The 16,346-nt window shown below is 46.0% G+C and overlaps 1 protein-coding gene across 1 annotated transcript in view; it reads left to right on the top strand.

The window, feature by feature from the left end:
* Positions 1-16,346, top strand: part of LOC309394229 (potassium voltage-gated channel subfamily KQT member 1-like) — a gene marked incomplete at both ends in the record, with an annotated part of 125,375 nt that overhangs the window by 96,532 nt on the left and 12,497 nt on the right. Inside the window, 3 exons of the mRNA XM_081957120.1 lie at positions 10,614-10,689; positions 14,648-14,742; positions 16,068-16,108. Of these exons, the coding sequence (XP_081813246.1) occupies positions 10,614-10,689; positions 14,648-14,742; positions 16,068-16,108 (212 nt within the window). The remainder of the gene's footprint in view (positions 1-10,613; positions 10,690-14,647; positions 14,743-16,067; positions 16,109-16,346) is intronic.

The following is a 16,346-nucleotide window of genomic DNA, read 5'->3' as shown; positions in this document are numbered from 1 at the left end:
GAAGCTTCCCTCCGAAGCCCGAGAGGAGGGAGGGGAGCAGGCACCCGGCACACAGAAGAGCCACATTAAGGGGTGTAAAGAGCCGCATGTGGCTCCCGAGCCGCGGGTTGCCCACCACTGCTCTAACGGGAACATTTTTCGTGCATTGTTAGTAAAGCCGTGACTGCAAGTTAGAGGAACAAAAACAGTTCACCACCTCATATTTACTCGCCGATAGTTGTGTGTGTGTTGGGAGCGGTGTGCAGTCCCAATTACATGTTGCAAGAGTAATGTTTTTAAAATGACGCTCAGACTGCCAGCAGTTTTAATTTCAGTGCAGGGAAAAGACACAGTTGTCAGAATTTGAAAATATGGCTTTCATGGATCGTGAGTGTATCCCAGAAATTGCCTCTACTTGTAAACTCATCTAGAAAGCTGAAGCACACAGCACATTCAGACATAAAATTATCTGCTACAATGTCCTACCTTTCAGTGAATATTTCAGCTTCAACCACAATAATACACGGGCAAACAATAGATAACAAACTTAAGGTAAACAGCTCCAAACTTGATTGCAGAAAATACGACTTCAGCAAGAGTGGTCAACGCCTGGAATGCTCTACCTGACCCTGTGGTTTCTTCCCCAAACCCCCAAAACTTTAACCTTAGACTGTCCATTGTTGACCTCACCCCATTCCTAAGAGGTCTGTAAGGGGCGTGCATAAGCACACCTGCGTACCTAGAGTCCCTGTCCTAATATTCCCTTGTATTTGTATTCATTTCATGTATACATAATCATGTGTATACTTATATCTGTTATCTAATTCACGCTTGATGAAAGAAAGAAATAAAACAAACGAGCTAAGGTTAAATCATTATTCTTCCAGATTTTTTTTTAAAAGCAACCACCTCCAATTCATTCCACATTTTTTGCTAATTTAGCTTTCAAGACCCCAAGTCCCTATTCATAAAGACTCTATTTTGCTCCCCGGGGAGTTGAGACAGACCCGATCTCAGAGACTTCAAACAAGCGGTGGGCAATTTACCGCAGTCTGCTCTGCCGTCTCCCTTCCCTTCCTTTATCTTACATTGTTATATCCCCCTAACCAGATGTCCAGGGGGTGGGATCTGTCAGGCACACATTCAGCAGGCAAGGGGAAAGCGGAGACCCCGGGCGTCAGGGTCCTTAAGCCTGAGCACGCGGCCACAGATAGCAAGGCATGCACTGCTTGGCTGCACACTTTTTGATCCTTCCTTTGATAGAGCCAACTATTTTGTGACGCTTTCGTTGGGCAGAGCTTTGCAAGGTGCCTTAGCATCATTTTCTTGAGAATAAATCTTGTGGTAGCCCAAGCACCTTCCTGGATAAACGTGCAGAGGAGGGCAGCTTTTAGGAACAGAATTCAATCATTTCCTCTCCCTTCCTAGCTAGGAATATTTACCCCAAAGGATCAAAGACATCCATGCAGTCAAGTCAAACTGGGTAATTTAAAGGGGAACTTTATGTTGCATGCATGATTTGTGCCATAGGGACATGGTGGCTCAATGGCTAAGATGCTGAGCTTATCGATCAGAAGGTCAGCAGCGATTTGGATCCCTAGCGTAACGGAGTGAGCTCCCATTACTTGTCCCAGCTTCTGCCAACCTGTCAGTTCAAAAGCATGTAAAAATGCAAGTAGAAAAATAGAGACCACCTTTGGTGGGAAGGTAACAGCGCTCCATGCGCCTTCGGCATTTAGTCATGCCAGCCACATGACCATGGAGACGTCTTCGGACAGTGCTGGCTCTTTGGCTTTGAGACGGAGATAAGCACCGCCCCCTAGAGTCGGGAACGACTAGCACATATATGCGAGGGGAACCTTTACCTTTACCTTATCATTTGGGTCCATGCCAATGTACGGCACTGTAAAGTGTGAAATTGTCACTGCAGGTAGTCCTTGACATACCACCGTTCATTTAGCGACTGTTCAAAGTTACTAAAGCCCTGGAAAAACTGGTTTTTGACCGTTTTTCACACTTATGCCTGTTGCGGCATCCTTGAGGTCATGTGATCAAAATTCAGACTCTTGGGAACTGGCATGTATTTATGAGGATTGCAGTGTCCCGGGGTCATGTTAGATCACTTTTTTGCGACTTTCTAACAAGCGAAGTCAATGGGGAAGCCAGATTCACTGAAACAACCATGTCACAACCATAACAACTGAGGTTATTTACTTAACAACTGCGGCAAGAAAGGTTGTAAAATGAGGCACAACTCACTTTAACAACTGTCTTGCTTTGGGCTCAATTGTGGTCATAAGTCAAGGACTCGCCTGTATTGTTTTAGCTAGCGGAGTCAGAGGCACACAGAGCATATTATTCTTTACACGGAGAACATCCTGTTTCCGTTTGTGAATTTCAAATGCAAGGACCAAAGGGATTTTTGGAAAGCCACTACCAATCACAGTGGACAACAATGATTAGAAGCTGGATCTCCATGGATACCTTTGGGATTCGAGAAGATCTCCCAGGTTCCACTACAAGAGACTCTACTAAATTGCCTTTGTGGATGCAATCACATTTCAGACAGAGAAAGCCCATATTTGGCTTCTGGAGGGCCTCTGGAGCCTGGGAGAGGCCATTTTCACTCTCCTGAAAGTTCGGGGAAAGTCTCGGGAGCCTGGGGAGAGAAAAATCTTCCCCCTCCACCTTGAGGAGGCTGAGTAAGCCACCCCCTCCATGGCCACGCCCACCCAGCAATACGGCAGAGTTGCTCATTTTTTTCAATCCCACTCCTGCTCTAAGCAGGTAAACAGAAAAGCCAGACTGTAAACCAGGTTATTTCAGGGAAATACAACCCCATCCACAAAGTTCTGTTTGTTGATTTATGATGTTGAAATCCAAGAGTACCATCTCCTTGATCTGAGCTCCAGCTCTCTCTCTCTCTCTCTCTCTCTCTCTCTCTCTCTCTCAGCAAAATTAGTACTCTTTTCTTTTTTCCTTACTCATGCCCATGACTTAAAAGCAAACCTATAAGGAACAAACACTCAAAAGTTGGTTTTGTATGCTGTCCTAAGTGCTCTGACCGTTTGAAAGACCTTTGGCTGTTGGCTAAAGTGGCAATGAGAAAGTGCCTGTAAAGAAGGATTTCTTGTAACAAGTCCAGACCGGCTCTTCATTTGCACCTCTCACTTACACACAAACAAGCGGGTCGATAATTGGAGAAGTTTGAACAACTGACAGGACTGAAAGCTTAAGGCAGCAAACATTTCACAATATGAATCGGAGGAGGAGGAGCAGAAGAAGCAGACACAGACGCAGAAGAAGAAGAAGAAGAAGAAGAAGAAGAAGAAGAAGAAGAAGAAGAAGAAGAAGAAGAAGAAGAAGAAGAAGAGGAGGAGGAGGAGGAGGAGGAGGAGGAGGAGGAGGAGGAGGAGGAGGAGGAGGAGGAGGAGGAGGAGGAGGAGGAGGAGGAGGAGGAGGAGGAGGAGGAGGAGGAGGAGGAGGAGGAGGAGGAGGAGGAGGAAAGAAGAAAGAAAAAGCAAGAAGAAGAAGAAAGGAAGAGGAAGAAGAGGAAGAAAAAGAGGAGGAGGAGGAGGAGGAGGAAAGAAGAAGAAGAGGAGGAGGAGGAGGAGGAGGAGGAGGAGGAGGAGGAGGAGGAGGAGGAGGAGGAGGAGGAGGAAGAAGAAAGTAGTAGTAGTAGTAGTGATGGTGGTAGTAGTAGTAGTAATAGTATTAGTAGTAGTAGCCAAAGGTTTTAGGCTTTAACACAAAGAGCAAAGGGCCACTAACATCCTCATGAGATTCTTCAAGTCTCTCTCTAGAATTCCAGACCTCATTTCCTCTGCTCTGTAGCTATTTTGATCAGTGGGTTTGTCTGCTGCCTCTTGAAATAGATAAATCAAGTAACCAGCCAGATAAGGTGCATTCCACACGATGGCTTGCATTACTCTTTCCTGTCTACAGTTCTGCTGAAATTTGCAATTCTGAAGGCCTATCCAAGGCAGAAATAGCATGGCAGCCTGACAAGAAGGTCGGTGCTATGGTTATGGGTTCCCCACCAGTCTGAACCCTCACCTCCTGAAGGATTTATGTCCTGGGCCATTGACAGAAGAGCAAACCTTGTCTCCAAAATGGCAGGACTAAGGCTTTGTGTGTGCAGTTAGTGCAGGGGTCGGCAACCTTAAACACTCAAAGAGCCACAAGGGTCCTAACCGGAAGCCCCCTGTTCAATTCTGGAGCCGACTGAAAATATGGTTCCCCCACCCATAGAGTCTCCTTCTAGCGCGGTGTCTTTTTTTCCTCTGCTGACCGGAAGTCCAGTTCCCCCACCATAGAGTCTCCTCCTAGAGCGGTGTCCTTTTTCCTCTGCTGACCGGAAGTCCAGTTCCCCCACCATAGAGTCTCCTCTTAGCGTGATGTCCTTTTTCCTCTGCTGACCAGAAGTCCAGTTCCCCCACCATAGAGTCTCCTCCTAGCGGGTGTCCTTTTTCCTCTGCTGACCTGAAGTCCAGTTCCCCCACCATAGAGTCTCCTCCTAGAGCGGTGTCCTTTTTCCTCTGCTGACCGGAAGTCCGGTTCCCCCACCATAGAGTCACCTCCTAGCGGGTGTCCTTTTTCCTCTGCTGACCTGAAGTCCAGTTCCCCCACCATAGAGTCTCCTCCTAGAGCGGTGTCCTTTTTCCTCTGCTGACCGGAAGTCCGGTTCCCCCACCATAGAGTCACCTCCTAGTGTGATGTCTTTTTTCCTCTGCTGACCGGAAGTCCAGTTCCCCCACCATAGAGTCTCCTCCTAGAGCGGTGTCCTTTTTTCTCTGCTGACCGGAAGTCCAGTTCCCCCACCATAGAGTCACCTCCTAGCGTGATGTCCTTTTTTCTCTGCTGACCGGAAGTCCAGTTCCCCCACCATAGAGTCTCCTCCTAGCGTGATGTCCTTTTTCCTCTGCTGACCGGAAGTCCAGTTCCCCCACCATAGAGTCACCTCCTAGCGTGATGTCCTTTTTCCTCTGCTGACCGGAAGTCCAGTTCCCCCACCATAGAGTCACCTCCTAGCGTGATGTCCTTTTTCCTCTGCTGACCGGAAGTCCAGTTCCCCCACCATAGAGTCTCCTCCTAGCGGGTGTCCTTTTTCCTCTGCTGACCGGAAGTCCAGTTCCCCCACCATAGAGTCTCCTCCTAGAGCGGTGTCCTTTTTCCTCTGCTGACCGGAAGTCCAGTTCCCCCACCATAGAGTCACCTCCTAGCGTGATGTCCTTTTTCCAATCAATATAAATCGTAAGGATACAAGCTCAAAGTTAAACTCGTACAGTGATAAGTGGGAGGAGATGGGTGATAGGAACGATGAGAAGATTAATAGTAGTGCAGACATAGTAAATCGTTTGACAGTGTTGAGGGAATTATTTGTTGAGCAGAGTGATGGCATTCAGGAAAAAACTCTCCTTGTGTCTAGTTGTTCTGGTGTGCAGTGCCCTATAGAGTCATTTTGAGAGTAGGAATCAAAGCAATTCATGTCCAGGATGTGAGGGGTCTGTAGATATTTTCCCAGCCCTCTTTTTGACTCGTGCAGTATACAGGTCCTCGATGGAAGGCAGGTGGGCAGCCATTGTTTTCTCTGCAGTTCTAATTATCCTCTGAAGTCTGTGTCTCCCTTGTTGGGTTGCAGTGCCAAACCAGACAGTTATGGAGGTGCATATCACTTCCTTCTTGTAAACTAAAGCAAGCAACTTTCCATTTGGATTCCTTCCTTCTGATTCTGGTTTGGGTAAAATGAATTTAGTACATAATCTTTCTGGAAATTCCACTCGTCTGTTTCCTCCTTGCCTCATTGGACACAGGAATAATAAACTCATTGTTTGGTATCCACAATGGCACTCTTCACACTCCAGGAGGGAGGTATCAGTAGACTTGGAATAATCCCAAAGATTGCATAAGTACAAAAGTATTTAGAAAAGGAAAGGTCCTAAGGGTAGAGATCTTAGAGAATACGGAGAATGATTAATGCCGGCTGACAGTGGCCCTTCAGGGGCCATGAAAATATCCTTACCCAACTGGTATCTGGAGATGATCAAGAAACAGGAGGGAGACCCCACCCAGAGGCCTTAAACCCTACACCCCAAAGTCTCCTCTCTTTCTCTTCAAGCCCATGCTTTCCCGAGGAGAGTTAGGCAAATCCCAGTCACTTGCTGAAAATTGAGAATATGGTTTCAGTTGAAGGGATTGAGGGAAGCATGTCGTCAGCCTGGGGATTTATTGAAAAGAATATGTTGTAGCCAGTTCGGAGGTCTGAAAACGTACCGTGGTTTAAAGGTGGCCGGACCGAGCAGAAAAATCATGGAATCTTGAACAATATGAAACCAGGGGTGGACTTCAAAAATTGCAGCAATGGGTTTGCTGCAGTGGTGGCCTCTGGATCCCGTTGCAACCGTTACGGTGCAACATGGCCCAGCATCCACCACCTGAACGTGCGCAGTATGCACACACACCAAGTGCATGCGTATTTACCGCCTGCAATGCTCCGCGATGCTCCAGCTGCTCGGCGGAGCACTGTGCAGGCGCCACATGCTCCATGCATGGAAGTGCCGAAGAGCTCAAATACCGGTAAGGAACACCGTACCGGAATAGTACCCAGTGTTCCCGGAAGGGACCGTTACACTTGTACCGGGGCGTACCGGTTGTAACCTATCACTGGCAGTAACAAAAGCTGGAACCCACCGCCGCTCCAATAGGCACATTTTTCCCCTCCTCAAGCCTCTGTGGCGGCCCTGCACTTACCTGGCATGATGAACAGGCCACATGGGGACCTCTGGGAGGGGAGGGAAGGGGAGGGACAGAGAGAGGCAGGGAGGCAGTGGTGGGTTCCTGCCAGATCGCACCGGATCGCGCGCTCCCTTTCGGCGCTAAACCCAGAAGTACGGTCTTGCCCCGCCCCTGGCGACGGGACGATGCTTGCCTGTGCTCCACCAGCTCGGCTGGGAACGGAGACGTTTCCTCAGCGGAGCAGAGCGCCTGAAAAAGACGCAGGCTCAGCCTGCCAGGCTGCCACCACTCCACTGAAGACATTGCTGAGCAGAGAAACGTGTCCGGTCCCAGCCGAGCTGGTGGAGCGCAGGCAAGCGTCGTTGCGTCGCCAGGGGCAGGGCAAGACCGTACTTCCGGGTTTAGCGCCGAAAGGGAGCGCGCGATCCGGTGCGATCCGGCAGGAACCCACCACTGCAGGGAGGGGTGGGCATGGTCAACCAGAGGTGGCATTTGGGGGTTCGCTGAACTAGGCAGAATCCTAGCTAGAGGATCAGCCAAACCCGTGCGAACCCCCAACAAATGAAACGGAATGAAACAAAAGTATTAAAACAAAAAGGTTGTTTTGAGCATAAATTACAGTCAAAATGCAGAAGCCAATAATTAGATATTGGTGGTTTGGAGGTGAATGTTGAGTAAGAAGTGTACTGCTCACTGTCAGCTGTCCCTGGGAGTACAGGAAAATCGGCTGCAACAGTGACAACGTCTTACATAAAAATTAAGGAAGGAGTCCGAAAATTGGTTGATACTTCCTGATTCTCAGTCCAGGAGAACATCGGGCTCAACAATCCAACTTCCTCAAGTCAAAGTGGGCTATTTCATGGATCCATTGCTGTTTTGTTATTGTGTAAACAGCGTGAATGTCTTGTTTTGCGATTCCCTTTCTCCTTCCAGTCTAGCTTACAGATAGAATTCACTGTTGTTTCTTCTCTTATGTGCTAATCCGGTCCAACTCCGCTTAGTTTTCCGAAAACAGCCAAGGTAGTTTGTTGATGCCACCTAAACTGACTGATTGAGCTGTGGGTTTGAAGCTGATTTACAAATTCAGAAGCTTTTAAATCTTTTAAAAATTCACTTCCCTGCTGCATATTTTCGGAAGACATCAAAGAGGTGCCTTGTTCTCTGGTCTGCATAGGAAGATATTTTGCTATAAATGTATTTGTTTGAGCAAGTATTTTGGGGAGGTTCGCACACAGTCTTCTGCAATGAAGTAAAACTGACTCTATAATTACACGGGCTAATATTTATAGATATGGTCCCAATAGTACATAAAAATACTTCTATGGTGAATCCATAGGACAGTGTTCCATTACTCTTCAGCAAGGAGGGGACCTTGTGGTAGATGGCAGAAAATATACTTAACATTTTTTTGGGGGTACAACAACTATGTTGATGATTCTGAGGAGATAGACCCGTGATGGTGAACCTATAGCATGCGTGCCACAGGTGGCATATGGAGCCATTTGTTAGGGCACGCGAGATGTTGCCCTGTCAGCTCCAATGCGCATGCGTGCGCTGGCCAGCTGACTTCGGCCTTCTTTTTTTTTTTTATAAACATTTATTTATTTATGTAACAGACATATACAGGTTATCTTATTAGGAGTAACATTTTCTCCCTCCCCTCCCCCTCCCCCCACCCACCCCCCCATTTCCCCACCCTAACCCTCCCTAACCCAACCCTTGACTTCCCAGATAGAGTCAGAAGCATAGTTACCAGCAAATCTGAAAAAACAAATATCCCAATAATAATATGCATATATCAGAATAAGAACAAGATAATACAAAAAAAGACAAAAAAAAAAGGAGAAAAACCATCATAACCTCCTTTCCAAAACCATTACTACATATTTATAAAGCATTTCTCAACCAAATCCCATAGACACTTCCTTTGAACCATACCTTGATTTTACAAAATCAATCCCTGGATTGACTTCGGCCTTCTTTTAAGGCTGTTTTTCGCACAAAAAAACTGGCTCTATGGGCAAACCAGAAGTTTGGGAATGGATTTCTGGTTTACTCGTAGGGTTGTTTTTTACCTTCCGGAGCCTTCAGGAGGGGAAAAAACAGCCCTACGAGCAAACCGGAAGTGACTTCTACGAGCAAACCGGAAGTGGCTGTAGGGCCGTTTTTCGCCCTCCGGAGCCTTCAGGAGCCGTACAGCCAAACTAGAAAATGGCTTGAATATCATTGTTGAAGAATATAAGAGAATCTTGAAAGTCTGAATGATTCTTTACTTCTTACACTAAAGAGAATCCAGACAGGGAAAATATTAAGGGTTTTTTTTTCTTATCCTTCCTATCAGACTAGGCACCTACAACTTCTGGAAGCAAGGCATTCCACTTATTAATTGTTCTCACCGACTGGATAGTTCTTCTTATTTATTTTATTTATTTATTTATTGAATTTATAGACCGCCCCCTCTCCCCAAAGGGACTTGGGGCGGTGTACAGACAGAAGCTAAAAAACCGTATACACAATAAAAATATATTAAATACCCCTTAAAAACAAATTAAATATAGAGTCTGTACAATAATAGTACAAATTAAAAATAGTTTAAAAAGTCAACCCCTAAAAATTTAAAATACCGGCCAGGAGGATTGAAGATTAAGACTACGATTGGGCCAGGCCAGCTAATTGGAACAGGTGGGTCTTGAGTTTCTTGCAGAAGGAGCGGAGATCGGTGGTAGTTCTGATGTCAGGGGGGAGGTCATTCCAGAGGGTCGGGCCCATCACAGAGAAGGCCCTACTCCTGGGCGTCACCCGCTGGCATTGCTTAGTGGACGGCACCCGGAGGAGTCCCTCTCTGTGAGAGCAAATTGGTCGCAGGGATGTGTGGGGTAGGATGCGATCCCGCAGATAGCTAGGTCCTGTGCCATGGAGCGCTTTAAAGGTGATAATCAACACCTTGAAACGCACCCGAAAAGCCACAGGTAGCCAGTGCAGCTCGCGCAGGAGAGTTCTAGATTGGTTCTCCCTTTGCTAGGTTTCCATCAGTTGCTTCTTGTCCTGCCCTCAGGTCAATGATGGGATTCAAATAATTAAACCACTGGTTCTCTGCTCTAATGACCAGCTGGGTGGGCGTGGTTGGGTGGTCATGTGACTGGGTGGGCATGGCCAACTTGACACCACTCACGTCGAGGGACGCTTCGCCTTGCCTGGCCTCTCATGACTGAGGGGATGCTGCAACAGTCATATGCATAAAAAACAAACATAAGTCACTTTTTTTCAGTGTCATTGTAACTTTGAATGGTCCTGAAGGCTCCGGAGGGCAAAAAACAGCCCTACGGGCAAACCGGAAGTTCGGGAGCGGTGACTTCCGGTTTGCCATAGGGCCATTTTTCACCCTCCGGAGACTTCAGGGAAGCCTCCTGAAACCTTCAGAGGGGCGGGGAGGCTGTTTTCACCCTCCCCAGGCTCCTAGAAAGCCTCCGGAGCCCGAGGAGGGTGAAAAAAGCATGCCAAAAGTGGGGGGTCACACGCACATGTGCGTGGGGATCACGCACATTGCATTATGGGTGTGGGCACACCCACTCATGACCCCCCCCCTCTGTTCCTCCTGCTTTTGGCATGCGATCCAAAAAAGGCTAGCCATCACTGTCCTAAACTATAGGCAGGGGCATTTGGTACAAGCCCTAAAGAAAACATGTGTGCCATGACATTATCGTGCAAATGGCAACTTTACCCAATTTGCATTGTTTGTGTGATGATGCCATGATCTTCGTGACATTGCTTGCCCCTTATGGTAGCTTTTAAAGGTATGAATGCATGAGCTTGACCGCTGTACAGTTGTTGGAGAAACTGGAAGGGATTAATTTAAAAAAACATTTTAAAGTGTGTGCATTCATTATTTTTCCCCTCAGGTTAACAGAAACCCATCGTGCGGCTGTCAAGGTCATAAGGAGGATGCAGTATTTTGTAGCTCGAAGGAAATTTCAGGTAATGTAGGCCAGAATTAGCAGAATGAGTCAGAATCATAAGAGTCGTATGGCCAGAATTAACAATGAAAAAGAATCATAGAGTCATAAGGTTGGAAGGAACCTTGGAGGTCTTCAAGGCAGGAGTCCTGGTACCATCTTGGACAAGTGCAAAGAGGTTGCTAACAAATCTAGACTGAATGGTTTCAAGGGTGCCAAACAGAGGTGCTATTCAGCCGGTTCGGAACAGTTTGCCCCAACTGGTAGCGGAAATCTTGAGGGAGGGAGGAGAAGGGAAGGAAGGAATGAGGAGGGAGGGGGAAGGAAGGAAAGAAAGGAGACAGGGAGCAGAAGGGAAGGAAGGAATGAGGTGGGAGAAGGGAAAGAGGGAGGAGAAGGGAAGGGAAAGGAAGGAAAGAAGGGAGGGGGAGAATGGAAGGAAGGAATGAGGAGGGAGGGAGGAGAAGGGAAGGAAGGAAAGAAGGGAGGCAGCGAACAGGAGGGAAGGAAGGAATGAGGTTAGGGGAGGGAGGGAGGGAGGAGAAGGGAAGGAAGGAATGAGGTGGGAGAAGGGAAGGAAGGAATGAGGAGGGAGGGAGGAGAAGGGAAGGAAGGAAAGAAGGGAGGCAGCGAACAGGAGAGAAGGAAGGAATGGGGTTAGGGGAGGGAGCAGAAGGGAAGGAAGGAGGGAGGGAGGGAGGGAGGAGAAGGGAAGGAAGGAAAGAAGGGAGGCAGGGAGCAGAAGGGAAGGAAGGAATGAGGTGGGAGAAGGGAAAGAAGAAATGAGGAGGAAAAGGGAAGGAAGGAAAGAAGGGAGGGAGGGGGAGAAGGGAAGGAAGGAAAGAAGGGAGGCAGGGAGCAGAAGGGAAGGACGGAGGAGAAGGGAAGGAAGGAATAAGGAGGGAGGGAGAAGGAAGAAAAGAAGTGAGGGAGGGGGAGAAGGGAAGGAAGGAATGAGGAGGGAGGGAGGGAGAGATTGTTTACTTGTTCCAAAATACCACAAAAATACCACAAAAATACATATTGTGACCTCTGTCAAAGAAAACTGATAGTGAGCGAGTCCTCCCTGCTTTTCAAATCCTAAATAGGGCTTTTCCCTCACGGGAATCACCTGCAGCCAGGCCTTCCCCTTGAGCTGAGGGAATGCGCAACTGACTTCCATCGCCATCTGGTTTTGCTGTAGCCCTCGATCTTCCTGATGTTTATGCTGAAAAAGAGCTGCTCAGAAAACGAGCGAGAGGAGAAGGTGCCAACTTCATGCCCTCTACTCTCCTCTGTGGCTTTCATTCCCCTTATTTATGGGTTGACTAATTCTAAGCCTTTGCTTGAGCCCGGCCACTTTTCATTTTGCATTACTTAACGGCATAAATCTTTTAATTCTGCACCAACAAAGGGAGGTTTTGAAAATTAAAGTTTATTGGGAAAGGAGAAAATTAATTATGCATTTGGATAGCCCCCTCCTTTCCCCCCCCCCCCGGTTCTGTTTTCAAAAGCTTTGTAAACATCTAGGCTCCGAGCCATCGCGATTCAATAGCGAGAAACCACTACTCCCCCCCCTCAAAAAAAAAAAAAAAAACCACCCCCGAGATCTGGAGCGTAACGGGTGCCCCCAAAACAAAGTGCTCTCAAAACCCCCTGCCAGTCAATCCAGAGCCATCCTGGCAGTATTGCCCTGCCACGGAAACAATAGCTGGCTGTTTTGCTGGCCAGAAGCAAAGATGTGTCAGCGTTTGTCAGCGGTGGAGTAAGAAAAAAAGGACAAAAAGTCGTCATTTTTAAGCTTTTAAAAATGGAAAGTATAACACAGCCGTTTCCAAGCAGATTCTTAATTTCACCAGACTGGAGTGCTTCTAAAGACTCACTGCTAAAAACTATTCTTCTTTCTTTCTTTCTTCTTTCTTTCTTTCTTTCTTTCTTTCTTTCTTTCTTTCTTTCTTTCTTTCTTTCTTTCTTTCGCTCTCTCTCTCTTTCTCTTTCTTCTTTCTTTCTTTCTTCTCTCCTGATTTGTTTTCCCCCCCCCTCCCTCCTTTCATCTACCATTTCTAGGATCCCATGGCTGAACTCCAAGCATGGTCCCATCGCACACTGGAGGTGCTTAATGCATGCTAATAGTTAGGCCAGTCTCTGGCAGAGGGGAAGCAAACAATGCAGCTAATGAGCTGTTGTTAGTTATTTTTCAATTACCAAGTTTTCCAGGGTCCCTTCTCTCCCCACCCCCCTTTCCCCCCTTCTCTCTTGAACCCTAGCCAAAAAAAGGAGACCTAACTCACCCCAGATTTCCTACCGAGTTTATGCAGATTCCCAACCACCAAAAGCCCAGGGTTACTCTCGCCGCTCACCGTGTCTTCCCTATGTTTACTCCATTAATAGTAGCATTGTCATGGAAATTTACCAGGTTTAGCTTTCTCCTCCTCCTCCTCTTCTTCTTCTTCTTCTTTTTTTTAGTGATCAGTCTCAGCCAACCTCACTGGTCCTTGAAGTCTGAGCAACAATGCCAGTCTGATTGAAGCAAGTGAAAATTAGGAGTTCTGTTTTTCAAAAGGTTTTGCCCCCCCCCCCAAAGCCCCAGACTTGTTGGCTTCCATGTGGGCTGTCCCAAATTCTATACCGATGGAAAATCTTTTCTTTTATTTATTTGTTTCGAAAAGTCTGCAAGTTGATCAACATCGGAGGCATATTTTTTTTTTAGTACGTGCTAAATACTAAAGGAGTATTATTATTATTTTTTTAAAAAAATCTTCTCTTTGGATAAAGGGGGCATCTGCCTGGATGCTCCCCACTCCTGGGATGTCTTGATGTCCTGGGGAAAATATGTTCTTCTTGCTTCTAAGCCAGGGATGGGAATGGTTATTCCTCTAGCGCCCACACATTTAATGCTTTGTTTGCAGCCCCCACAGGGCCTTGGATGGCAATGAAGTGACATCACTGGAAGGAGGAGAGCCAATTCCCTCCCCTCCTTCCCCTTGGGAAAAAATGTGCACCAAGATTCCCTCAAAAAGGAGGTGAACAATCATACTTCTGAAATTCAGCAATATGCCCCTTATTTTCTTACTGGGTTTCAGGGGAGTGCAGATGGGGACACAGGACATTCCTATGAATCAGGGATTTAGGATGCCCACTCCGATCTAAAGCAAAAATGTGATACAGGTAGTCCTCGACATACAACTAGAGGTGGTATTCAGCAGGTTCTGACCAGTTCTGGAGAACCGGCAGCGGAAATTTTGAGTAGTTCGGAAAACTGGTAAACACTACCTCTGGCTAGCCCCGCCCCCATCTAGAGTATTTTTAACTTTCTGCACTTGTGTATGGTTTGCCAATTGCAGAGTGGCAGATAGGAGAGCTCTCCAGAGGGTCAACATCATTGGCCAGAGGATCATGGGTTGCCCTCTCCCCTCTTTGGAAGAGCTTCATAGCTCCCACTGCCTTAAGAAAGTTCAAAGCATTCTTAAAGATCCATCTCAACCTGGGCACCCCTTTATTTTTGAACTATTACCATCTGGCAGACGGTACAGGACAATAAAAACCAGGACAAATAATAGGCTGAAAAACAGCTTCTATCCCAGGGCAGTAACTGTATTGAATTCTATGGTATAGTGTAATATTAATGCAGTATCAGGGGTTTTCATTTCAATAAAATTGTATATAATGTGAAGGATGTGTGTTTGTGTTTTATTTATTTTTTTATAGTTACAACATACACGAAAGATGGCATTTAATTTCATTGTACGAGGTGCAATGACAATAAACCAAATTAAAACTAAACTAAACTGAACTGAACTGAACTAAATATGATAAACGATCACAAGCCACTTTTTCCAGTGCTGTTGTCATTTTAAACAGTCACTAAATGAATCGTTGTAAGTCAAGGGCTGCCTGTAATATTAATAGGCATGTGGTTCATATGGATGAGGAATAATAGGACATTCCTTTCCTTATGCATTTTTAAGCTTATTTTTCCCCCATTTATTTTTTTCTTCCAGCAAGCTCGGAAGCCTTATGACGTCCGTGATGTCATTGAACAATACTCTCAAGGACATCTCAATATGATGGTTAGGATAAAAGAACTCCAAAGAAGGTTAGTTACATTCTCCCTTCAAGGGCCGAACAACTGGGATTCTTCTGATGTTTTTTTGGACTACAGCTGTCTTGGTCTCCTGTCCTTGACCAAGCTAAGGTTTATGGGCAAAGAAATCCTGGTTATCAGAGAATACCGTAGCTTCATCTTCTCAGCCCAAGGAAGTGGCTTTCTGGATGAATTTAACTCTGGTCCCAAAATAGGGATGGAGAGAAGAAATGGGACCCCAACTGTGGGAAAGAGCATCACGAAATCTCCAGAACCATAAAGTCAAAAAACTTGGCATTTGGTTTTTAGGTGCTCGCTAAGAAAGGATTTTTCAAAATCACCATCAGATCATTAATATTTTTATACAGTAATTAACACAGTAGAACTCTCCCTGCCCACCTCAAAAGAACTCTGTTCCAACTGCCAGTTGCCTTACATTAACACACTGTGATGCTAAGGAGTTAGACATTCTACTCCCCCTCCCCACCTGAAAAGAACTCTGTTCCAACTGCCAGTTGCCTCACATTCCGTTATCTCAGTTCAAATTGGCAGACGTTCCACTCCTTCACTCAGGAGTGGTCTGGGGCTCCTTACAGTACTAAACGTCAGTACCCCACCAAAATGTCTATGCTTTCCACCTATGGAGCTGCTTCCAGCCTCAAGGGGGCAGGAGTGATATTCCCTTGTGTGTTTCAATCACCGACCGCCACTGAGCCGACAGATTGTGAACCAAATTTCTCCTGCATAGCCCAATCACATAGTTTCATTACGAAGCACAGGTATCCAGCTAGTAGAATATGTATATATTGATTGATTCATTAGCCTGTAGGCCATATCAATGTACAGGTTCAAACAAAAAACCACTAAAATTATAAACAAACCAGTTAAAATGAGAGTAGGGTAAACTACAATAGTTATAGGATAAAATAAGATGATTTAATACATAAATATGTAAAATAGAATTAAATGACATGGAATTATATTTCTATATCACCCCTGCAATCTACCCCAATTAGGCCCACATATGACGATTTCAGTCGGACCATGTTAGTCAGAAATGGTGCCGTATGAAATGTTTACTAGTAAGTAATCCAGGTGTGGCCTTACTAAGGCTTTATAAAGCATTATGACCTGAGTCAAATAAAGCAGAGTCACGATCCCAGCCAAATAAATTGATCTGGTTATTATAATCCATGGGAAGAAATTCAGATTAAATCTGTCTCCTGGATCAGCGTTAACTCGCTTGGAATATGGTTGACGTCTTTTCTTTAAAAAAAATACTTCCAAATATATTTGAACTCAGCTGAATTAAAAACTTTTTTTCTCTTCTTTTCTAGGCTGGACCATTCCCTCGGAAAGCCCAGTCTGTTTCTCCCAGGTACAGAACTAATTCTTACATCGGCTATTGAGTTTTTGGGAAGGGGAGTTGGTCTTGGATTAAAAGTTAAACTGGAAAACAATGCTTGGCTTCCTCCTCGTTTTTTTCTTCTGCCCTGTCACATGTCAGGGTCTTCAAAATGCTCTTCTCCTTCTTCCTTATTTGTCCGAGACCTTTCTTCCAGCACGGTGTACATTCTGCAGGAACATGGTCTTCTTCTGATGGGATGGGATTGTTT

Source organism: Natrix helvetica, assembly GCF_964273705.1.
Source record: "Natrix helvetica genome assembly, chromosome: 6".
Lineage (NCBI taxonomy): Eukaryota > Metazoa > Chordata > Lepidosauria > Squamata > Natricidae > Natrix > Natrix helvetica.
The sequence above is the reverse complement of the archived record's forward strand: the minus strand, read 5'-3'. Positions and strand labels throughout refer to the sequence as shown.